The sequence below is a fragment of the Pinus tabuliformis genome, chromosome 6 (assembly GCF_031772625.1).
Source record: "Pinus tabuliformis cultivar Carrire ecotype Pingquan chromosome 6, CPIR1, whole genome shotgun sequence".
Taxonomy (NCBI): Eukaryota; Viridiplantae; Streptophyta; class Pinopsida; order Pinales; family Pinaceae; genus Pinus; species Pinus tabuliformis.
In genome coordinates, this window is record NC_142292.1 from 693,128,444 (window position 1) to 693,154,471 (window position 26,028).

Here is a 26,028-nt window from a genome sequence, read left to right on the forward strand (position 1 = left end):
TAGCATCGAAGTTACTTTTTACACCTTCACAGCTATCCTTCTATTTGCCATTCTAATCCCATGACATCAACGAGTTCATAGACAACCAGAAAATGGAACTGAACCAATGTTCTCTTTGAGCAACGAGGTGAGTACTTTGAGGTCGGTGGAAGCAGGGCACTTTTTAAATTCCCACCCAAGTTTAAGATTCCTGTGTGACATGTCGTTGCCACCGACGCCACTGCCAGCAAGCCAGCTGAAGTAAGACAAAGTTCCTCACTCTATATCCGTCTAATTGAAAGACTCCCCGAAAAATAAAATAGAAAATAAAAATAGTAATATACATTTAGAATGTGTTAAAATAGTCATCCATTTAAGTAACAATAAGAAGAGTGATTTTGTAAAGGTAACACTGTCTCTGTATATAAACTTTGAGTTGCCAAAAACATAAATGGCCAGTTGGCAGTAACTCGTTCTATTTACGGAGAAAATAACACTCAGATTTTCTGTGCAATTGTAGAACAGGGAACGAACAAGGAACGTAGGTGTAATGTAGAAGTACGTATCGATTCACATATTTATTGCCAGAAATTCAAATATTCATTGCCAAAAATTCTAATATTAAGAAAGAACAAAGCAAAAACATAAGACCCTGCCTCTCGACAAAGCCCCAGAAAACACCATAACTACATCGATTTCCAGAACAAACAAACGTTAATTTCTGGCATATTTAAAAGAAGAAATTTGCATGTGAACAAATTGCAGATAAATTCCTATATTTCTGTCAGAACTTTAAATGTTAAGAAATCAAAATCCCAAAAAGAAAACATAAAGGAGAATGCGTGTACGGTAGAAGAAAAGATGACTTCGCGTTTTTTATGACAGAAACTTTTATGTTAAGAAAGTAAACCAGAACACATGAAAACAAAATGAACAAATAAAACTTCTTCAATATTTAAAGAAAGTGTTCGTATGTAAACTATTTTACTGAATGTAGATCAGAAGAGAAAACATGCCTCGTCAGCGGCCTCGAACGTCAAGCATTCGTCCACGGAACAAGATTTGTTGAGCAAACCCCAGTCTCTCTGCCACCAGTCCTCGTTCGAATCTTCGTCCTGCTGCACACCTGATAAATGAGCATTTTCGGCCTCTTGCGTTTCCTCTGATAAAACCAATTGACGGACTTCGTCATAATCGAGTAACGCGTATGCCATGGCTTTAGGAGTTCGAGGGTTCGACACCAGAGGAAATAGGAGAAGAGGTGCGATGGATGGGTCGTCTGTGGCAGCAAGTGCAAGGGAAGGAACGAAGTCATTGGCTTCTGAATAGCTGACAGACTTTACTGGAGAGGGTGAAGCTCCATATTTGAGAAAATTCGTGATCCTCTCGGCCATCGCTGTGTTTCACTGCTTTTGCTTCCGCTGGAATCGAACTCGGCTGTCGTCAACCTGTTCTGGCAGAGGAGTATGATGATCAGCCAATAGAGCTAACCACAAATGACATGTATATATCGGAGTCAAGAACAAATGCCGGTGACTATTTATATGTATGTTTATTATATGTATTTTGGATTAGTAACATTTTCTTATTGTAAATCAGAACGCTCGAGAAGCTATATTTCAGGATTTTATGTTCTTGGGAGGGTGTGATAATGTTTTTGTTTTTAATAGTGTGCATTTTAATCTCAATCATTCAGCTTGATGATGTCTTTTAAGCTTGATATTTACAACATTGGTAGGGTTAGCGGGTTCGTTGAATCAATTTGAATGAATTGTGTTTAAGGTAGAATTTGGTGCGAGGGCTTTTTTCCAAATCTCTATGATATTTATTGAGATAGGAGAGAGATTTGAAAAATAATAATAATAAATTAAACAAATTAATAAAGGAAATTTTAAATAATAAAGTTTATAATTCAAATTTTAAATAATAAAATTATATGTCATAGTAATAATAGAGAAATTAATAAAATATAATTGGGAAATATGTGAAATTTTAAAAAATAAAGTTGTAATGAAATAAAATGAAATGATATTTTAAGGTTTATGAGAATAAAAATAGTTTATGAGACTATTGGTTCCTTGTTTTTTGTCTTTTGCAATTCAATCTTTTTCATATTTAAATTGATGGTGAGTTGGCCCAACCTTCCAACAATCCTCTTGCTGAAAAGACAATGCCAAGAAACCAATGCTAACATATTCTCATAACTTTCTCTGATGTCTTTGAATGCATCACATTCCAAAATGAAATGTTTTTCTGATTCCACTGCCCTAGACATGCAAAATGTACACACTCGTTCTTCCCAAGCTTCTTTAGGCCTTTTCCACCGTCTTGTTTCACACCGAAGTTGATGTGAGTTGGTTCTTAATTGAGCAATAAGAACCTTTGCCCTCCATGGAATGCTAGCTCCAATGAACTCTTTTTGTTGTAGATCACACGTAGGGTTGAATTCCTCAATGTAGTACTTCTTCTTTCCACCCAACTCTTTTCCTCAATATATATAATAAATAATAGAGAAATTAATAAAATATAGTTGGGAAATATGTGACTCAAAGGGATTTGAGCTAAGTGGAAAGAGTGATGACTTTCACGCCATTTCATATTATGTTCTGAGTTGTTAAAGACTAAAAGAGATAGCAAAGTTAATAAGTCATAATTTGGACTGTAAGGCTTGGAACTTAGTGTAAGGAGTGATGATTGTAATCAAGGTCTCATGTTACGTTTTTAGTTGTTAAAGACTAAAAGAGATAACAAAGATAATAAATCATAATTCCAAATCATGTCACCTATAAGGCTTGGAGCTTAGTGTAAGGAGTGATGATTGTAATCAAGGTCCGACTTTATTTGGTGCCATAAAAGAGGTAGTGGTTAAATGTATGAGAGTCACTTAGCACTAGTTACATGCACATATAAGTGAATCAAAGTATACCCCTTGTTTTTTTTAAGGTTTATCAAGTTATATATATATTGAGTACCTTAAGATAGCCCTAGGGGTTTGGAGGAAGTGACAAATGTGTGTTGGTGCATAACATTACCTAGGTGTATGTATACACAGAAAAAAGCCCAAACCCTGGTTCTTCTTAAGGTGTTCTAAATTATGTATTTAGCTAATACTTTGTAGTAGCCATGGGGACACTTGAAGGTAAGGATGGAACATGCAAGGCATACATAGCACTCCACATATGTGGAATAAAGCCCACACCCGTGTTCTCGTCGATGCCCACCAAGTCCTTTAAGGGAGATTATAACATGGCCGATTAATAAAGCTTGTTCTTTTACACGAGAGAGATTCAAGGTTTGAATATCTTCCCCCACCCTTATAATATATGGGTTTTGCACTCTAGTACTCACATGAGCCTATCCTCTAGAGGTTTCATGTTGTGCCCTACTTCTATGTTGTGTTCATGCATGACCTACCTTTTGAAGACACAATTTCCTCTTATCATTCATTACAAAGGCTCTTTTGTCTTAGACCACTCAGTGTTGAGTCACACTGCCCTTGTGCAAATGTACCACCTCTTAAGGATGTCTAATGGTTAGATAAGGTTTCCCTGTTAGCCTCCCCCTTAATCATAATTATTGGTTACTAATTTGATCCTATCATACCCTTTAGGTCACTTACTTACTCAAATGGACTAGTTTGGGGATATGAGCCTTGAAAGTGGCTTATAGTTGCTTTAAATGCTTCATTTGAAGTCCTCAACAACCCAAATTCATTTTTGTTTCTTAAATGGGGCCCTACTTTGATCAAACCTTGCATTGTCACCACTTAAGGTTACTCTTAAAAATATTTAAATCATGTTTTGGGGTGCTTCGTGAGATTTAGGGTACATGGTGTATAATAAACCCCTCAATGGTCCAAGATGGATTTGCACATGGTGATGCTCCATGGTGGAATTACACATTAGAGATGGCTTACTCAATTATTTCTTGACCTTAGTTTCTTTTTTACATGATATTCTTCCTTGGGACATTGAATATCTCCAAATAGTTTTGGTGGCAATTTACAAGAAGGTCACATGTATATGGTTGCTTACTTGGAGAACATCTTACATAGGAGGAGGATCTTTTGCATGCTTGAAGAGGTCATTACACCCTAAACAACACAAGGTGCCTTAGATGCTTGCAATGAGGCTTAAAGTTAGGCTCAAGGTGCCTAGGTTATGATAGAGTTCATGCAAGTGGAGTGGACCTAATGGAGTACATGGCTTGGGAATATTGTTGGAGTCTAAGTTAGAAGTTTGTAGTAGGAGCATTAGACATGCCTCATGGAGCACCACTACATTTTGGGTCTTGCTTGTAAATGACATCACCTTGGAGCTTGGCATGTATACCCTTGGAGTGCAAGGCTCCACACGCATGAGCGTACATGTTTTACTATAAGTTGTTTATAAGGGCATTAGCTTATGTATGTATTGTTACCCTTCCTTACCTCTCAAGTATAAAGGAATGAGAAAGTATTCCAATCACTCACACATTATTAGTCATTCTTGTGTAGAGATGTGATCAAGAGAAGTGTACCACTTCTCCTCTCTCTCTCTCTCTCTCTCTCTCTCTCTCTCTCTCTCTCTCTCTCTCTCTCTGGATCATTTCATGTGTTTGATCTCTCTCTCTTTTGAAGTCGCTAGAGTTTATAGAGCTCATTGGAGCATCTCAAATATTAGGGTTAGGGTTACAAGCCTTAGAGCTTTGGAGATTAGAGTATTGAGATGAAGCTCTAAGTTGTACTTGTTAAAGAGAAGACGAAAACGAGGCATCTTGCCTTCAACTAGGACATGCTTGTGTGATGCATGTTTATTGGATCTCTTTGGTGTGAGTTAGGGTTTGTTTGGTTTTCCCTAGCTAGGGTTTTGGAAAGTTGGAGCATTGTACTTGCCTTGGGATAAGTCTTTGTACATGTGTTATAGACATTTTTGTGCCTTACAGCTATAAGCATGAAATGTCCATAATCCAAGGGGTCCAAAGTCCCTAACACATGTTGTTCCTACCCCTAGAGGAACAAGGCTAACAAACCACAGCAATTCACAGAAGTTCTCCACCAGAAACTGCTCAAAAACAAGTCAATTCAGAATCAATTTAGAGGCTCCACTAGCTGTCTGCGCTGAAATGCAGAGATTACACTGGCTAGGTGCACTGCAACGCAGGTAGAAGCACTACCAGGGTGCGCTGAGCGGGAAATGACAAATGGCAAGGTCCTTTGTGCGAGGTGTAAAGACTGTGGAAGCTTCCAGAATCTTCCTCCATGACACTTGCCTTGATGAGTTCGACTAAGTGATGAGTAAGAGGCTCTTAGTCTCCAAGTGGAAGCAAGAACTGACAGAGGGAGAGGACACTAGTCAGATCTCAAGCTGACTCATCCTCTCTCCAAACATCTATATATGGATCTCTCCTCCATGAGATCCAGGAGGCTGGAATTTTGTTATTGCAAAGAATTGATGTTGGTTTGAGATTGGAATCATTGGGTGCTTAATGCTTTGAAGGGAGGTGAAGAAAGGATTTCATTCGTTGGGAGGTAGATGCTGGATTGGAACTCTCTTGGTTGTATCTCCTCCTGAACCTTGTTATTCATCAATAAAGCTATCTTGGTTTCTCCTATATACTGATGTATCTTTGATGTATGATTGCATTAGTATGTTTAGTTTATTTCTAATCCTGAACTAGTTATGAATATGAATCTATGTCTTTGTGTAGTGTTCCCTTCTTGTGATCTTGCAGGAACCTGTTGAAGCTGGGCGAGCGAGAAGGCAAGTAGCTGGGAACTCTCAAAGAGAAGAGAAACCGGATCGAGGGACAAACGGAAGACACCGGTTAGTCCATCCATCTCTCTTCATTCTTAATTCATAAAGGAAGAATACTAGAATAGTTGTTTCTGTTTGTTGCTAAGGCACTGTCACACCTTAGGTGGATAGGATTGTCCTATATAGGCATTTTTCCCCACAACAAATTGGCGACTCCACTGGGGAATCGATTTAGTCATTTTATTTGTGTCTCTATCATTGTTTGTTTCATAGACTCAAGAGCAGCAATCGAACTGCATCTCCTATTTTCGGATGCAAAGTAGTCAGCTGCTGCTTTGATCCAATCACTGGATTTATCTATGATCTGAACAATGGACTCACAAATGATTTGATGATCCTTTGTGATAGATCTTAGCCCTCCTTCAAATCATCCCTTTGATTGTACCTAATTGATAGCTTTGATCCGGCCAAAAACTATTGATTTAACTGCAAACTGTAACCCAAAACCCAGAAACAACTCTCGTTTCTGCTTCAGCGCAGACTCTGTGAAGAGGTTTTGCATTTCAACGCAGGTCCCGTGAAGGCTACCTGCGCTGAATGTCAAAACCTCTGTGTTAGGAGTGCGCTGATCAGTCTTTGCCTTGTGCAGCTGTGGTTCTCTATTTCTTTTAGCTCAGTTTTATCTATGTTTTTTGCAGCCTGTTATCAGTCAGTATACCTATCTGAAACTCCTTTTCTCTGCTTTAATTCCGCCTCCTTTTGTACAAAAAGACTGTGAGTGTTTTTATGTGTTTGTGGCGTCATTTACAGTTTTCCTTTGCAAGAGTGAAATAGTCGACCTGTAGCCCTTGATTCCGATCTGTTGATTTTGATCTTAGGAGAGAGTTCATTGGCTGATTGACAGTTGATTATACGTTTACTTTTGCTTTTGGTTTGAGTTTGTCTCTTTTAAGTGTCGAAACAAGTGTTCATTTCGAAAGTCGTAAAGTGTTGTATTCTCTTCTACCCTTTCTAATTTCGAAAAAGTAAACTTGTTTGTATTTGTCATTTAAAAGCAAATTCAAAGTTGTACAAAAAGCTTTCTTTTTAGGCATCAATATTAAGAGAGCGGAAAACAAACACCTGCATTGTGCATTTGCATCTTGATAGTTTGCATGCTTGATTTAGGAAAAGTGCATTTAGAGTGTGCTGATTGCTCTTTGAGAAAAGATGGTGTCTTTCTTTTCCCCTTTGTAGCTAGGATTTTCATTGTTGTAAAAGAGATAAAATTTGCTTATCATCTTTTAGACTGCATTTAGGAATTGTATCATACATCTCGTGGTGATCCAAAAAGGCAAACTTCTAAGAAAGATCAACCTAAAATAAATTGAATGAGCTTAACAACGCTTTGTAACTTAACGCACAACATAGAGGTCTAGGCTAGAGATGTGTTCCGGCGTCGTAAAGCCTGGTGACTGTCGATCTCGCTGATGGTGGGTGATTCCTCCTGAGGGACGACAGCGCCAGTACGGATTGTGCTCCCACGTACCGTCGAGTATATATTGGGAGACCCCTATAGGCATAAAACCTTTATCCTTAGGAAGCTGTGTCGGCCGCCCTACTGATCGCAATGCACTGAACACAGCATTCAGGAAGATTGACCGCCCGTACCTTAAAAAGTATTCTGCGGTTTTGCGAAAAGTTTGGCACACCCTCTACCTAGAACTCCAGAGTAGTTCCTTTTGGCCTTTTTCAGACTCTATAACGGAAAAAGTCCATCCGAGCATTTGTCACTTCGGGCTCGTTAAAACATCGAAGGAGACTAGAGTCATCTTTAGCTTTTTCTCGACTCTTTAAAATTGAAAAAGCAAGTTGTGTCTAAAGCGTCGTTAAAATTTATTTTAAACGGAACATTCACCCCTTTTTCCTGCGTTGATCTTTAGGTTGAGAAAATGGAGCACACCAACCAAGGAATTCCCCTTGGTGGAAATCCTAGTCCCTTCTCCTCTTGGGGAGATGTTGGTGCGCCCCATATGGCCACATTGTCGCTTCCAGGACTGACAATTGGCTTGCCAGTCTGGCTCTTCTCAACCAATGTCATTCAGAACACCACTATTCCTGAACAGTCGAATCAACAGTTAGACCAGACCAGAGTTACCCACCAGCCTTCTACTTCATCTAATTCTTCCTCTCCTCCTTCCTCTTCACTTGACGGAACTGGTAAAACAAAAAACCAAGTTCCTAAGGAGAAGAAGGAAAAGAAGAAGAAAGAGAAGAAGAAGAAGGAGCCAAAAGCGACTGGGGGCAAACAAGTGTCGTCTGACAAAAATCCACACACAGCACTGACTAGGCCTAAATCGCCATGTGTCATATGCAAGGGAGACCACTTCCACAGAGATTGTCCCTGCATCCCTCGGATACTAAGGGACTGGTCTCCCCGTTTGCACAATTCGGTGGCGTCAACCTCTGGTAGCCATGTTGATAGCACACCGTCAACTAGTGAAAATGAAGCCACGGGACAGAGAGGGAGAGCTAGATTTCCCTGCAAACTGTGTGAGGGCGACCATGCCATCCACCGTTGTCCCTTCTTAGACGAGGCTAAAAGAGTTTTGGAAGATCGCCCGATTTTACCAGCGCGACTTCCTCTTGGATATCAAAAGCTCCTGCCAAGTCCTTCACCAGTTGAGAACCCGACTGGCCCGCTCAGGTGGTCAGCTAAAGCACCTATCATTGAGGATGAACCATCCGAATCCATACCTGACGAAAGTCAAAAGGTCGAGGCAGCAGTTGACCCGGTCTTGCCTTCAGAGGTTCTATCTTCGAATGATACCATCACAGAAGAGAATAAAGACGACACCGTCCAAATTCTCTTCATCAACACAGACTCCGATGAACACGGGGGCAATCCCCCCATTCCTTTATCGCAGGAAGGAAGTTCGTCAGAGCGATACCTGGCCGTTTACTCGGTCCCACCGCCAAGCAACCTAGTTGTCTCCTTCGACTGGAACCAACTAGGCAGACCCCCGTTGCCAGCAAGCATACCATTCAGAATTATCGTTCAAATATACAGAATGGTAATGGCTGGCACCATCATTGATGAGGGGGCATCTGTGAGTATCCTTTCCTCTATTTCTTGGAAAGCGCTTGGTTTGCCAACACTTTTGCCTGAAATGAGAAATCTAACAGGCTTTGATAAAGGAACCAGTTGACCTTTAGGGATCCTCCCCAATGTGCCTATCACATTGAAAGGGAAGACCGTTCAAATGAATGTGATGGTCGTTCAAGGACCCTTGGATTATAACCTACTCCTTGGACGAGACTATATATATTGCATGTGAGCCATCGTCTCCTCACTCTTTAGAGTAATGTGTTTTCCGCACGAAGGAAGAGTGGTCAAGCTCGTGGACCAGCTTTCATTTCTCGGATCACGCATCGCAAATAGTCATATACCATCCCTAAATGATCTCTTCACGCAAGAAATGTCTCAACCCAGGGTCCGTCCTCCCGATGAGCGCGAGTAATTCGGAGGGATATGACTGGAACCCAGGGGGCATGCGTCCTAGTCTGCTTCGGCAGGAAAACTTTGGGTATAGAGTAGGTTTCCGCGGGAGAATATGACTAGTTCGTACCCCGTCCGTGATTGAGACAGGGGTTGTTCTAGAATAAGATTCTTTTGTCAAAGTTATGTGTTTGACAGAACAGAGTCACTCACCTTTGTTCATCTCGGTGGACATCGCCGAAGAAGTGTTTTGTTTGAAAGATTAACAGGACAATCTTTGGGTAGCCTGAAAGAGGTAGGCCTCTCTCGGTAAAACAATTGTTTTGGCGGAAGTGAAGTAGAGGTAACCTTGAAACTCTGTTTTATACCTGGGGGCATGCAAACCTTTTGGAGTGCAAGCAAGGGGCGGCTATTTATTTTTTAAATTTTTAGGACCTCTAACCCTTTAAACTCGTAGGATTAGTCGTTTCCGAACTTGCATAAAGAAAGGATTCCCGGAGCATAGCTTTGTGAGGTGCAAGCTCCATAAAAAATGGAATCTTACATGTGACATTCTTATCATATGACTGGAACATCGAGCAGTTTTAGCACACAGTTCATGCTCGTTAAAAAATAAACGCAAGATCCGAGCAGTTTTAGCGCATAGTTCATGCTCGTTAAAAAATAAACATAAGATCGAGCAAATGTTTCCACCCGCGTTTAAGCTCGTTAAAAAATGAACTATTCCGGTAAATAACCACCGTGAATGTAATATCATCAGCCATTAAAGCCTTGGTCGTGTTTGCCCATCACCTCCACTTTTCCATTGGCCGATCGTTCACCTCCATATGATTGTTTACCCATTTTGAGGAAGAGCTGCGAAGAGTGATTTCACTAGCCATCCTTGTGACACTGCCGTGATTGGAAAATAACCTGTACCTGGAATCAGCTGCTAACCCGTTTTATCACTCGTTCCTCAAAAGACGAGTCTTCTTTAAGCTCTTTTCATCTGACTCGTGAAATATGAAAAGATTGCCGAGTTTTGGCCTTCCAACTCGATAAAGTGACCGGAAGTGCTATCCCTCATCTAGATTTTAATCTTTTTGGACCTGAGGGATTATTGCACAAAAAGATCGAGCGCTTGTTTTGTTCGGCTCGTTAAAACTATCGAAAACTCATCCCTTCTGTATTGTTTTATACTTTTTCGGACTTAAGGGATTAGATGACGAAAAAGGACTTTCGGAGTTGACTTTACGTACCTTTTCAGAGTCTCTAAAAATGAAAAGGACCGAGTTATCCTTGTCGTTAGACTCGTTAAATGCATGAAATAGCGACAAACTTGTCTTTAGATGAGAACGAGTTTCACTATCGCTAGGCTCATTAAAACATAGCGATGGGCTTGCCCAAAGGGCAAGTTATAGAACAAGCATATGTTATCCTCCTCAAGCTTGACAAAAATAAAGAGGTACTGGTCAGCAATGACTGAGGAAAAATTGGGAGAAACTCAAGAAAACTTTGATGGTAGCAAGTCGCTCTTGAACATGACACTTTTCCTCCGGACCACAATCGGGTTGGGTTGTTTCATTCACCAGTCACATCGCCATGGTCTCGCCATACCATCCATATTTGGGGTAATGCTACCGATCCATCGCATAAGTGTCGCCATATGTTCAAGAGAAGTCGTTCAGAGAAGTCACCTGTGTCCCATCCACTACCATACATTATACTCTTTCATGACCGCCACCCTGAATCATATGTCATCAGATCGTTTTCACCTCCATCAAAATCATTAGCTCCGTTCCGTGTCATTGATGTGGGATTCATTAAGGCCCTCCTTTGACGGATCACTTCTTGTCGACATCAGATCATTATCCAAGAAGTCGATCTAGGGACACCCCCTTCAGTACTTTGAAGCTTGCATGCCTCAATGGCAAGTTTCTCACTTCCGACGACAGGTACACATCAATGACCTTCGACCGAAAGATTTTGCGTGGTGTTCGACGCCAAGTCCTCTATTTGCACCACGTGAATTGTACTGCAGTACCTTGAGGGTCATCTTCATTATCGGTGATTCCTCTCGCGCTTGTTAACAGTTTACATCATTGACTGGTAATCAAGCGATGTCTTTCCATGTTCGATTTCAGAACAATTCTCACATGGATCGACTTGTACTTAGAGTGAAGATCAGACGAGATTGAAGACCCCGGATCTAGTTTCATCCATCCGGGCTGCGATATATATTCAGAAAATGAAGACATAGAAATGTACAACTTTACAACACAGATAATCATCCTACCAAAAGGATGATGGCTCTATCAGAATCATCAGTCTACCATCAGACGATTGTCTGTTATATGTACATGAAAATGAATTTATAAAGCTGAGCATGGGAATGCCCGCCTCAGCTAGATCATGAAAAAGTATGAAAATAATGTATTATATTGTATTGTATTACAGGTCTCCTCCCAGCATTGAAAGAACTTCGGATCCTCCTAATAAAGCATTTCACCCGATAAATGACCTCATACTTTAGGGGGCAACTGTTATAGAAATTTTTGTGCCTTACAGCTATAAGCATGAAATGTCCATAATCCAAGGGGTCCAAAGTCCCTAAACATGTTGTTCCTACCCCTAGAGGAACAAGGCTAACAAACCACAGCAATTCACAGAAGTTCTCCACCAGAAACTGCTCAAAAACAAGTCAATTCAGAATCAATTCAGAGGCTCCACTAGCTGTCTGCGCTGAAATGCAGAGATTACACTGGCTAGGTGCACTGCAACGCAGGTAGAAGCACTACCAGGGTGCGCTGAGCGGGAAATGACAAATGGCAAGGTCCTTTGTGCGAGGTGTAAAGACTGTGGAAGCTTCCAGAATCTTCCTCCATGACACTTGCCTTGATGAGTTCGACTAAGTGATGAGTAAGAGGCTCTTAGTCTCCAAGTGGAAGCAAGAACTGACAGAGGGAGAGGACACTAGTCAGATCTCAAGCTGACTCATCCTCTCTCCAAACATCTATATATGGATCTCTCCTCCATGAGATCCAAGAGGCTGGAATTTTGTTATTGCAAAGAATTGTTGTTGGTTTGAGATTGGAATCATTGGGTGCTTAATGCTTTGAAGGGAGGTGAAGAAAGGATTTCATTCGCTGAGAGGTAGATGCTGGATTGGAACTCTCTTGGTTGTATCTCCTCCTGAACCTTGTTATTCATCAATAAAGCTATCTTGGTTTCTCCTATATACTGATGTATCTTTGATGTATGATTTCATTAGTATGTTTAGTTTATTTCTAATCCTGAACTAGTTATGAATATGAATCTATGTCTTTGTGTAGTGTTCCCTTCTTGTGATCTTGCAGGAACCTGTTGAAGCTGGGCGAGCGAGAAGGCAAGTAGCTGGGAACTCTCAAAGAGAAGAGAAACCGGATCGAGGGACAAACGGAAGACACCGGTTAGTCCATCCATCTCTCTTCATTCTTAATTCATAAAGGAAGAATACTAGAATAGCTGTTTCTGTTTGTTGCTAAGGCACTGTCACACCTTAGGTGGATAGGATCGTCCTGCATAGGCATTTTTCCCCACAACAACATGAACTTCACACATACACGTGCGTGTGTGTGTGTGTATTGGACATAGCTTGAATGGTTGGGAGAAATGTTGTTATCCTCCGCACCCAAGATTAATTCCCACATGTCACATGTTGAGCTCATAATGAGTATATCCTTGTAATGGCTTTGAGCCTTATTGTCTAAGAGTCCCTTGAGGATCGAAACATGTATATTTAACATATGGAATATAAAGATATTTCTTCAAGGAAAATACACACACACACACACACATATATAGAGAGAGAGAGAGCCTTGAAGCCATTACAACAATATGCTCAATATGAGCTCAAAATGTCACTTGTAGGAATTAAACTTGGGTAGGGAAGATAACCTCGCAACCCATTTGAGATAAATCCAATTGACACAATTTTCCAACATTTTCCAATTAATTAGGTTTATCTCAAATGGTTGTGAGGAATGGTTGTGAGGGAGCTTGTAGTAGGAGCATTAGACATGCCTCTTGGAGCACTGTTGCATTTTGGGTCTTGCTTGTAAATGACATCACCTTGGAGCATAGCATGTATACCCTTGGAGTGCAAGGTTACACACGCGTGAGCGTACATGTTTTATTGTATATTGTTTATAAGGGCATTAGCTTATGTATGTATTGTTGGCCTCCCTTACCTCTCAAATATAAGGGAACAGAAAGTCCTCCAATCGCTCACTCATATTATTCTTTCTTATGTAGAGATGTGATCAAGAGAAGTGTACCACTTCTCCTCTCCCTCTTAGATCTTCTCATGTATTTGATCTCTCCCTTTTGAAGTCGCCAGGGTTTATAGAGCTCATTGAAGCATCTCAAATATTAGGGTTAGGGTTACAAGCCTTAGAGATTTGGAGATTAGAGTATTAAAAAGAAGCCCTAAGTTGTACTTGGTAAAGAGAAGACGAAAACGAGACATCTCGCCTTCAACTAGGACATACTTGTGTGATGCATGCTTATCGGATCTCCTTGGTGTGAGTTTGGGTTTGTTTGGTTTTCCCTAGCTAGGGTTGTGGAGAGTTGGAGAATTTTACTAGCCTTGGGATAAGTCTATGTTATGTACATGAACTTCACACACACAAGTGTTTGTGTGTGTGTGTGAATTGGATGTAGCTTGAGTGGTTGGGAGAAATGTTGTTATCCTCCCCACCAAAGTTCAATTCCTACATGTCACATGTTGAGCTCGTAATGAGTATATCCTTGTAATGGCTTTGAGACTTGTTGCTGCTTGTCACCTACACCTACCAGTTAGTGAGAAAAGCCTTTAACCCTACAAGGTGTATTTGATGGCAAGAACCAAGAGATGGGGTTGTCAACTATTCCCAACTCTCTTCGTTTAAGCTATCTCCTCGGTTAGCTAAGGGGGGTGGTCCCTAAATGGAAAACTAAGTTAAAAAATATGAGGTTTCTAGGAGATGTTAGAGTGAAATGGATTACTTTTTTGAGATTACAAGCAAATATAATATGAGCAATATGAGCTAAAATCAACTTCAATAATCATCAACACATGAGATAATAATAAGCATATGTAAAACCAGTGCCTTCAAAATATTGCTCAAAATGAATGATACTTGCTCAAAATAAAATAAGGTGCTTCAAACTGAAACACAAGTAATCCTGAAAATGAAACAAAAGATGTTAGCAAAATAAAATATCAATGCAAGATATTAAAATGCTTTCAAGATATATGATCACTTATTAATCCAAAGCATACAAGGAAAGAATATCTTGCAAAGGAAACCAATTAGAATTCTACTTGCATAATTAGATGATACTTTCACAAAGTATCCAATTCAACACATTCATAAATGACAAGTGTAATAATTATTTGCAAGTAAAAAAATAAGATGTGTTAATATGAAATGCACCTAAACTAAAATTGGATGCAATTATCTTGGTTACTTTTAATCTAAATGTCTAATCTAGGTGAGAGATCTTCCTCTTGAGCTCTTGCCAAAGGGTAAAAATTGGGGTGACTGTAAGAAAGAGGGGTCGAGGACACGATGGTGTTGTTAACAATACTCTTCCCCTGAGTCTTACTAGTCAGTGTGTGCCTTCATTCCTACAAGGGGACAAGCCACCTTCATAACTACAGGGTCACACGCCTTTACCTTACTTTGTACCAATTGGAAGAACTTTCCAAGAAAGTATTTTTCCTATGATTTCTATCAACCAAGCTTATGCTTGGAGGTTAATTTGTTTAAAATGCAACTAAATTAGAATGCCTAATATGATATGCAAGTGAGTTTGCAAGTGCTATGTAAAAGATAGAATTGCTTCAAGTAAATATGCTCCACAAGATCACTTGTATAGTTGTTCAAGTAAACACAAGATGCATAAGCTTCATGAACAATTAAAATTGTGAGTTGCTAAAGATAAATGATGAACAAACTAAAGCAAATGAAGCTTGAAATGTGTGTGTTTTCCAAATGAGCCAATAAAAGGCATGTAAAATTTCTCAATGTAAATTGCAATGCTTTGAAAATGAATTGAGATAAGATTAATGCCCACAATAGCTTTGCAAAAAAGAACTTTGAACTTGAGAAAAGAAGATTAGCTTGAAATGAAAGTAAGTAGTTGTTTTGGAAAATAAATTGTCCAATGCACAATGCTTCAATATACTCAAAATGGAAATGTGGCATAACAATAACGCATGAATTATTTAGACAAGTGCCAAGCTAAATGTACCAAAGTTTGCTAAAAATAATAGAGATGTTTGCATAAAGTAAGGGTAAATTGCTTTGCAAATAGAAATGTAAACTTGAAACATGTAGCAACATTGATAAGTGGTGCAAGCTTAAAACATGTAGCAAACTTAAAGAAAAGGAAATGTGATTTGTGTTACTTCCCAATTAGAGCATGCATGTTATGTGAAAATGAAAGAAATGGAAATGTTAACCAATCAATCTACCCACGAACCTTTCTCGCTAAATGGAGAAATGGGATGCCATGGGTAAAACCCATGCTCCCACAACAAAACATAATTTTTTTATTATTATGGTGTTACAATGAGGTTAGAACCTCTTAGAGGGCTGCCCAAGGAATAATGGAAAGATACAATATAAGATCTTGCAATAACACGAAATTTCCTTCAAACTATGGGAGCCTCAAGAGATGAAATGATTCTACAACTTGAGAGAGTAAGCTCCTAAAAAGGAACATGGCCTAGCCTCTTTCACAAACTCTCCTAATTCCCATGGCCTCCTTGTAATGAGACTTGAAGCTTGAGAGGACCTACAAGAAAGAATGGTAGAGCTGCAAAGCTAAAACAAAAGTTAGTGTGAAAATGAGAGCATGTAAGTGGGCGATAATACTACAAAATAATATACAAAAAAAAACTAAATCAAGTGATGGAAAAATACCCCACCACTTGTCTAGATTATAAGAAGCTCTTGATTAGCTAGGTAAAGAGATGAAAACACTAGATCAAAATATATAAAGGATTTTTTGATATTTTGACTTATGCAGAAACTATGTAAAAAGAGAACCCTGCAAGAACAAGTACTTCTAAAGATTATACTTATGAAAATAAAATAACGATGAGAGCTCCTTGAAAAACAATGTCAAGAGTGGGTTGGTCTCTGGTGAGCCCTGGTATTGCACCAAGAGTGTTGCAACTCTCAGAGGCTCCTCAACTCTATTATCAACCTGGGGTTTGTACAAACTTCGAGGTGACAGTGCTATATACACAGTAGATGGAATTCTACTCATGCCACCCTCAACTAGGTCATTTGGTCATTAGGACTCCACAACCATTCTTTTACTGAACTAAAGGGGATTAACTACTGAAAGCATGATTCAAAAGCTACACCTAGTGCAGAAAAAGTAAATGTTGTCAACTTATGAATGCTACTGAATCAATCCATGAGAGAACACAAGAATTATGCTAACTACAAAAAGGAAAGCTACACTAATTGCAATCAACGATCTAGCTATCAAATTCACTTGAAAACAAAAGATTTTTCTACCAATTCACAACTCAAGAATTCATGCATCATTTATCTATATCACATTTGCAGATTAAGTAATGCCCTAATTTCCAAATATGTGATGAAGGAACTAATGTTATTTTCTATTACAGTAAAGGAAAATGAATGGAGGGAATGGCCTAGGTGATACCTTTGATCATGGAGTCCAATCTGGGGGTTAACCTACTCCTATACTAAGCTACACTAGCATTTTAGGTCAAAATATGGGTAAAACAAGCTGCTACAAGTGTGCTACAGGAAGTTACTACAAGATTCCTGTATTGCTACAAGAAGTCCTAAAATGCTACAGGAAGTTTGTTGAGAGGGTTTGGAGGGTAAGGATGATGGGATAAAGTGATGGCAAGATGGATGAAGGTTGTGGGAAATGTATGGAAGGTGACCAACACCCCTAGCCAAACCCAACACTTCAGGAAGGCCAGCTTTGGGCTAAGAGGGTTGCTCACGGTGACCTAAAAACAGAGATCAAGAACATTGGTTGGCATTCATCAAAAGAGAGTGGAGAAGTCCTGGATGGAGGTGGTGAAAAGATCCCTTGCCTGTAGATCCAACAATCCTGCAACATCACATGCACCTGTTCTTCTTTTCATTTGCAAAATATTACAATAAATGGTGGAAAAGATGAGTTGAATTTGGAAACTATCTAACTAATGCTAAGAACTTGATCTATGCAATGAATTAACTTCTAAGCTACAACAATCATATGTAAAGCAAGATAACAAATGTAGACTTTTCCAAGAAATCACACAATGTTTTTGGGCTGTGATGGTGGAGTCCTCTAATCATGCTCCCATGAGAGAGATGAGATAGAGGCCACAGTCACAGACTTTTTGAGGAACTATACTCTACTAAAATGCAACAACTAATCAAACATTCTAAGCTAAAAGAAGTATAAATACATAAGAGGGACCTAAGCTACTAGGGTTGGGCCCAAACCCAAGATCTTCAGCCCTCTGGACTAACTTAGTGATGGATCAAAATGAAACTTTTCATTATCATTGCAGAAATGTCATATACATCACACAATAATAAAAAATAGTAGTCACAAGTGCTTGAGCTCAATAACCTCCTAGCTACAACAAAAATTCGGATCCTAACGAGTTCCTTAGCATGTTTATTTATACAAAATGGTAGCTACCAACATCTCCCTAAAAAATAGAGATGTTTGTCTCCCAAACTCAAGAAAGGTGGATCTATATCTTCCTTGAACTACACTGGCTTGGTTGCCAATGACCTCGAGTTGATGAGAGATAGAGTGGTGATCTTTGACTAATTGGATGAGTCAAGGAGGTGGACAACCTCCTAGAATCTCTCTTTGTTGTCTACTTCGAGCTCCTGCACTCAAATTATCTCAAAATTGCTCCAATTCCTACATTTAAGACATATTAGGCCACATGACATAGCAACACATCTTTTACTCCTCACACTAAGCATAATATAACAAAATTTGTAAATAAATGTGAGAAAGAGATGATTTTAAAGCTGGAGGATGGCATTGTGATCCTTATGATATACCTATTGATGAGCCTCATCATCACCCCCCTACTGAAATTGTTGCTCATCCTCTGAGAAAATCAATCATCTATGTCCATGTCTTTCATGGCCCTGGTGGCCTCTCTAACATCCCAAGGTTCTGTAGATGGTGTGCCTTCTTGAGGATAGAAGCCTGCATCCTTCTCTATGTCTATCCATTGCTTCCTTTCCTCTTCTTCATTCCTTCCTTCCTGTAGACCCAACAGTAAAGGTGGATTGAGCTTGAGTCCAATCCAGTTGACTTTTAATCTTTGCATGAGCCTTTTGTACAGGGGTGTCCTTTCCAATGCATTCCTCAACCTTTCAGGAGAGTGATACTCCCTGATCTGGAGACTGTGGGGTAAGGCATTCCATCTTCTTTGGCATGCTTGTTGGCTTTCTGTTCCTAACAACCTTAGTGCATCCTCAAAATGTGAGATGGACCGCTCTTATGTGGCAAGGTATCTAGATGCTAGATCAACATCATTGGAGATTATGTTATGAGTACTAATTACAACCATTGGGCTTATTTGATCAACCCTGATATAGGTGGTTCTTTTTCTTCCTTTTCCATTACTTTATGTACCTCCTCAGCTCTTGCCTCCTCATGAGTCATCCAAGATGCAAGGGTCATCAGTTGTAGGTCCCCCAACTTTGCATTGGGATCCCAAACATTCATATCAATCAAGGTGAGGTTATGCATGTAGAATTCAACCAATTTGGCTTTGTCTTCTATGCTACTTTGGTCACACAATTCAATGAAATTCTTGTATTCCTGAAATGACATGGATCCATGTTGTGCTAAGGTCTTGATTTGGAACTCCATCCACTGCTCTTTAAGAAAGAGTGCATAAGACTTGGATGGTTGTCTGCACTGTAGTGCCGCCATGGAGAGGCTTGCCATTGTGGCCAGTGGGGTTTCCTTTTCTTGCAATTACTTCCTCAACCATCTATTTTCTGCCTACAAATATTCTCTCATTGTGGACTCCTTCTCCCTTAACTCACTTAACTCCTTGCCCATTTTCAAGGGCCTTCTCTTCCACGAGGCCCACATCTTCCACCTTTTTGGATTTAGCAATTTGCATCCATCTGTGGGTCCTTCCTCTTTTTGCTTCAAGTTCAAAGAAAAGTGGGATTACAAAATTTTATGGAATAACTCTTCCTCCTTCAATGAATTTATAATAGGATCTCAAACTAGGTTGTGGATTAGGCTCTTGTAGCATTGGGAAATCCTTCTCAAATGTTTTTGGGGAACCTTCCCCCTCCTGTTTCTCATTCTACTCTTCCTGTAGCACCTTTTGTTCTTCCTGTAGCACACTCTGTTTTTCCTGTAGCATGCTCTATTTTTCTTGTAGCTTCCCTTTTCCTTTTTGTTGGAGTGTGGTAGGTGTCTTGGGTTGTTTAGAGGAGGTTGATATAGTGGTGGGTCTCCTTACATATGTTATGGGAGTCTTTGATATGTTTTATGGAGAGGTGACCTCCTCAACTTTTATTTCAGTGGGCCCTACCTCCTCCTTTTTACTTGGGGACTCTTCAATTGTGATAGGGGCCTTTGTGGGATTTTTAGGCCTCCCTTGCTTAATCCTGGTGCTTTTTCTGGTTTTAAAGTAGAGGAGAGATTTCCTTTGCCTTTTCTTTTTGGGTTTGACTGGTGTGCTCAAGGTAGCTAAGGTGGCAGCTACCTCTTTTTCAGTGGGTCCTGGAGACAAACTTGTTTTCTATAGGGATACCTCTTCTTCTCTAGATGCAATAGTTTTCTCAAGGCTTGGTTCTTCATGTTGCTCCTCTTGTTCTTCATCTTGCTCTTTCTCTAATTCTTCATCTTGCTCTGGGTCTTCCTCTGTTTTCTCTACCTTTGTCTCTCTTTCCTCTTCTTCCTCTTTTGCCTCTACCTCTTCTTCCTCTTTTGCCTCTGCCTCTTCTTCTTCTTCTTTCCCCTCTCTTCCTCCAGCACTAGAGGTTGGGGTCTCACCTGGTGCGAGGGTTTGGGTGTCAATGAAGGTCTCTCTATCCATATCCATGATTTTGGACTAGAGGACAGGGACCCTTTGTTTATTCAAAGCATCTACTGTTATCAATTTAATGAGGCCATGGCGGCCTAGGTGTTGGTGCTTGCTCTCTCTCATATTTTGGCTCATGTCCCTAATGGACTGTAGGAGGAAATATGGTACATTGAGTCTTTGGGCTGCGGGAAATTCTGCTTGAAACCTTAGTTCATGGAGAAATCTAAAATGGTAGCCATAGACTACACTAAGCCTTCCTTCACAGGAGATGAATTTTAAGATATGGTAGGCCACCTCATCCCAGGGATAGGGTAGGCTTTCCTTCCTAACTCCATTTTTGTCTTCAATAGGTTTTTCATCAACAGTGAAGAAGTTCTTTTTGGCAATGGCACTGCTAGTCTTGTCTTCTATTCTCCATTGGATCCCTAGGGGAAGGGTTGTCTCCTTATTAATTAGCTCAGGACGATTGAAATGGCTAATCCTCTCACCACAATGGTGGCACTGACTCATGTTTGAGAGTTTAGGGCCATGGAAAATTCATATGTAATGTCATCATCATATCCCTTCAGTAGTTCAAAGAATCCTAGCCATTGATGTCTTCTGAAAATGTCTAATACAGGAGGGTGAAGATGAATTCTTTTAGTGTTTGTAGGCTCCCTTCTATTGAATCCCCCTCCCATCTCTTTCCTCTATTTTCAACTAGGTGAAGGAGGGTTGCTTCCTGTAATAGCTCTAATGTATAATTTGGTGGAAGTAGAGGGTTGGAATCTTTAGTTGATGACAATTTTATATATTCCCTCTAATCTATAGCCAGAAAAATTCTTGCAATCCACAATTTGACTGATATTTCCTATGGACTTTAGGGTGCACCAACATACAAGTTATGGACAGATGAATGAGAGGGTGCACTTACTTTTACCACATGGCCTGAGATAAGGATAATTGGAGACCAAATCAACCCTTGGCAGCGTTCTTTCACCCTTTGAGGCTTCCTGTAGCATTTGTAGGCTTCCTGTAGAAATGGCAGAGTAGGGTTCGACTCTCCTCGATGGCTCCCCATACTCGTCCTTACCTGAACTATTTTTGAAATTAGTGTAGATGAGCCTCAATACATTATATGCTACTTTTGGCTAGGGCTCGGAGCGTTGTGATGACTTGGAAAAGGCACGAGGTTTCCTCTTTTGGAGCATTGTCCCCACTTGGAGTAATCATTCCCTCATCCTTCGTAATCACCACCCACTCTTTGTGATCTAATCTTGACTGATGGGACACATCCATGTTGCATGAGGGCTCATAAGTCACGTTTTGTTCACTGACCGAGGGTGGGCAAGTTAACCGGCCACCTCCAACTTATAAAAATACCTCTTCTCAACATTCATACATTTTTCATTATTTACACATATGGAGGACATGAGAAGTGGCCATACTTGTGCCTACCTCGCGATTGACTGATGCAGGGGTGTGCATGTTGGAGTGTTGGACCTTTGTACTGTCGTTAAGGAGTTGTCTTGCTGTGTTTTTTTCTTCTTTTGTTCTTATCTATATCTTCTTTGCTCCTCATGGTATTTGATTGTTGTTGTTGCTATGTATGCAGGTCCTTTGTTGATGTCCCAGGTGTTGTTGTTGTTGCTGGAGAGTCCTACTTAGGGTGGAAGAGTGCCTCATGAGTTAGTATCACCCCTTCTACTTGATGGAAGGAAAAAAACAGGATTATGGTTTGTTGTAATGGTTGCATAGGCTGCTACAAGAGAGTCCTATAACAACCCTTTTCTTCTCTTCCAAGGTCTTTTAACTACATGGGAGTGATGATAAAGGGTGTAGAGGGCTTGAAGGATGATGCTAGGGCTCTGATTGAGTAATGTAGGGTTGTAAAAATATAGGGAATGTGCTTTGTTTTTTTCAAGCAATTTTCAGGATGAGATAGAGTGGAGGGTTAGTTTTGAAAGATATTGACTTTTCTTGTGAACTTTGATGTATGAATTATGGATGGGTGGTGGATCAAGGTGGGAGAACCTAATTTACCTTTGGCAAGGTCATCCTTGGTGGTCTTCTTGTTTGGATCCTCTCCCTGTCGTTTCTTTAGGATCTCCCCGTAACAATTATAGTCTTCCTATAGCAATCCAGAGAGGGAATGCAATTTGATTTTTGAGCCACTGGGATGATGGAGAGTGGTGAGGACATGGGTTTGGATGAAGGGAGAAGTGGAGTTAATCCTAAGGATGTTGTCCCTATAGCTCGGGAATTCACCAATGTCCTCAAACCTGCAAAATGACAAAAATGATTAACAGACATGTTGTGGACCCATGTCCTGAGTTTCTCCTTTATTTTGTTTTTTTTTAGAGACACACAAGCTGCCTTAGGAGAGGTTTTCAACCTGTATGCCTACCTTGAGTGCCTCAAGGGAGGTTTTCACCCAGGGATCTTTATTTTTTCTTTTTCTTTACTCCTGGGCTGCCTCAGGGAGGTTTTCAACCCAAGAGTTGGCCTCATATGCTTCATAAAGGATTTCATCCACGCTTTTCATTGTTTTTTCTTTTTTCTTCTTTTTCACCAAAAGAAAAGTATCTAAGAATTTTGTGACTTGGAAGCTATGACACTTCCAATCACATTAACCTCTTTGTTGATGGTGCTGATGAATTCTTCCTTAGACATAGGCTTTATGTACACCTTCAATTTGTAGCAATTGACAAGCAAGGGAATTCCTTCCTCATCAATGGTCCTAATTTAAACATATCCATTGTCATGGCGTTTCTCTATCAAGTATGGGCCTAACCATCTTGCCATCAATTTTCCTTTGAAATCCTTGAACCTAGAGTCATATATCAAGGTCCAATACCCTTCTTGAAAAACTTTGTCCTTGATGTGCCTATCATGCCAGACCTTTCTTTGCAATTGGATAACCTCGGTGTGTAGGAGGGCTTGCATTCTGAATTCATCCGAGTGATTTAATTAGATTAGCCTCTCCTGTTGTGATTTGTTGACATATAAATCCAATTGGGCTGCCATTCTCAAAGTACTATACTCAAACTCAATAGAGAGCAAAGCTTTCTTTCCATAGACCAAATCATATGGGGTAAAACCAGTAGTTGTTTTCCAAGTTGTGTTATAGGCCCAAGTGGCCTCCACTAATATATCTGCCCAATCCTTCCTGTTGTTGCTCACAACCTTGGTGAGGATGCCCTCTAATTCCCTATTTGTGACCTCTACTTGTCCATTTTCCCGAGGATGATAGGAAACAGATTTTATGCGCTTGATATGATGCTGCCTTGACTTATTCTCGATCATATGTGATGTGAATTGAGCTCCCTGATCGGTGACTATCTCTCTGGGGTACCCAAATTTGTAGAACACATTCTCCCTTAAGAAATCAACCACTTTCTCCTCTATTTTTGCCTTGACAGCCTTTGTCTCAACCCACTTTGTCAAATAATCAATGCACACAATGATGCACTTTTTATGCCCTGATGGTGGATCAATTGGTCGAATGAAATCCATGTCCCACTTGTCAAATGGTTCTAAATCCACCTGAGGTTGGAGGGGAATTTTATCCTTGGGTGTAGGTTTCCCCATTCTCTGGAACTGATCACATTTGCTGGTATATCTTCTTGCTTCTTGGTGGAGATTAGGCCAGTGGTAGCCATCTTGTAGAGCTTTGAAAGTTATTCTCTTGGAAACAAAATGACCTCCACAAGGCCCATCATGACAGGTTGAGAGGATGTCAAAGACATCCTCTTCCTTGGAACATCTCCTCAGGATCTGATCTGGTCCCAGCTTGAAGAAATTGCCCCCAATCTAAGTGAAAGGGGCGCTCTTCCTTACAATTGTGCTCTTCTCCCTGGATGACAGATTTGGAGGAAATTTTGCAGAAACTAGGCAGTTGGCTATGTCAGAAAACCATGGAGAGAGCATCGAGATAGCAAATAAGAGCTCATGTGGAAGTCGATGATCAAGCATCCCTTCATCACCTGCATGCAAAACAATTATGGAAAGAAAATTTGCAATTACATTTTCTTTTCCTGGCTTGTTAATGGTAGTTAAATCAAATTGTTGTAACATTAGAAAACATCTAATGATTCTAGCATTCACATCATGCTTGTTCATCAAGTATTTGATAGCTGCATGGTCAGTATGCACAAAAGTTTGGTATCCAATGATGTAGTGTCTGAACTTGTTCAAAGAGTGTACAACAACTAGGAGTTCTTTCTCAGTTACAGTGTAGTTCAATTCAGCCTTAGACATATTTTTACTAATGAAGTAAATGACATAGGGTAACTTATCATCTATTTGGCCTAAAGATGCCCCTACAACTTTGTCAGATGCATCAACATGGATATGGAAAGGAAGAGTCTAGTTTGGGCCTCTAAGTATGGGTGTAGTGGTTAATTTGTCTTTCAAGATCTCTAGGGCCTCTTGGCAGCTATCTGTCCAACAGAATTCTAAGTCCTTGGCCAACATTCCAAACAATGGTGAGGATGCTTTGTTGAAGTCCTTAATAAACCTCCTATAGTATCCAACTAAGCCCAAGAAACTTCTAAGATCCCTTTGCTTTTGAGGAGTAGGGACTCTTTTTATGATGGCAATTTTGTTTGGGTCCACTGGTATTCCTTCCTGAAATATTGAATGGCCAAGGACATTCCTTGCATTCATTAAGGATTCACACTTCTCAAGACTAAGCGAGAGGTTAATTTCAATGCACTTCTTCAAAACTTTCCCCAGATTAGAGAGAGCCTCCAGGAAGTCACACCCATAGGGAGTGAAATCATCCATGTAGATCTCTACTGAGTCATGGACCATCTCAATAAAGATGCTCATAATTTCCCTTTTAAAAGTGGCAGGGGCATTGCATAATCCAAAAGGAAGGACCCTATAAGCAAAGGTATGCCAAGGACAAGTGAATGTACTTTTGTCTTGGTCCTCAGGGCTGATCTAGATCTGATTGTAATCACTGAATCCATCCAGAAAAAAGAAGAAATTATTCCCTTCAAGACCATCTAAAACTTGATCAGTGAAAGGTAAGGGGAAATGGTCTTTCTTGGTGGCTTTGTTTAGCTCTCTATAATCCACATGGATCATCCACTCCCTAATCTTCTTTGGGAACAAAACTAGAGGGGACACCCACTTGTTATCCAAGATGGGGTATATGAACCCTGCATCCAACAACTTTTGCAATTATTCCCTTACTATGTATTTGAGGGTTGGGTTCATTCTCCTCTGAGGTTAGTGCACAGGTTTGCATCCCTCCTTAATGTAGATGTGATGAGTACAAACCGAAGGATGCACCCCTTTCATTTCTTTATAGCTCCAAGAAAAGGCATCTAAGTGCTCTCTCAACATTTTGCACAACTTCTCTTCTTCGTTGGCTAAGAGAGAGGGGTTAATCTTCAAGGTTCTAGATGGACCAAATTCTACAATTTTGACATGTGCAGGACTTCGGTCCACTAGGCATAACTCAGTCCAAGGATTACCCTCAGATTCCTTCACAAGCTTGTCAAGAGGCATGGTATTAGGGGTTGGTTATGGAGGATTTGGTCAATGAGATCATCTTCATCAGGTTTCCCCCCTCCTATAACAACATCTAGGGTACAAAATGGAGGGGATGTTGTATGATACACTTCATCTTCGTCCTTCTCCTCCAACCATAGGGTTAAGTCATGCTCAATGGATGGTTGAGCAGGATGGTAATTTACTAAGTGTTTGGACAAATGCCCATTCTTAATGATCATGTTTCCAACCCTTCAACTTATGCAAGCATCAACAGTGGCTAGCCA

General features: G+C 40.2%; 1 protein-coding gene across 2 annotated transcripts in view; it reads right to left on the reverse strand.

The window, feature by feature from the left end:
- The window catches only part of LOC149260536 (uncharacterized), a 216,938-nt gene extending 215,434 nt beyond the window's left edge, over positions 1 to 1,504 (reverse strand). Inside the window, exon 1 of one of the 2 annotated variants that reach the window (XM_089420797.1) lies at positions 996 to 1,504. In XM_089420797.1, coding sequence (XP_089276923.1) covers positions 996 to 1,373 — 378 coding nt within the window. In that variant the 5' untranslated portion in view covers positions 1,374 to 1,504. The remainder of the gene's footprint in view (positions 1 to 995) is intronic. The other variant, XM_089420805.1, reaches the window with a different exon arrangement.
- Positions 1,505 to 26,028: the final 24,524 nt, after the last annotated feature.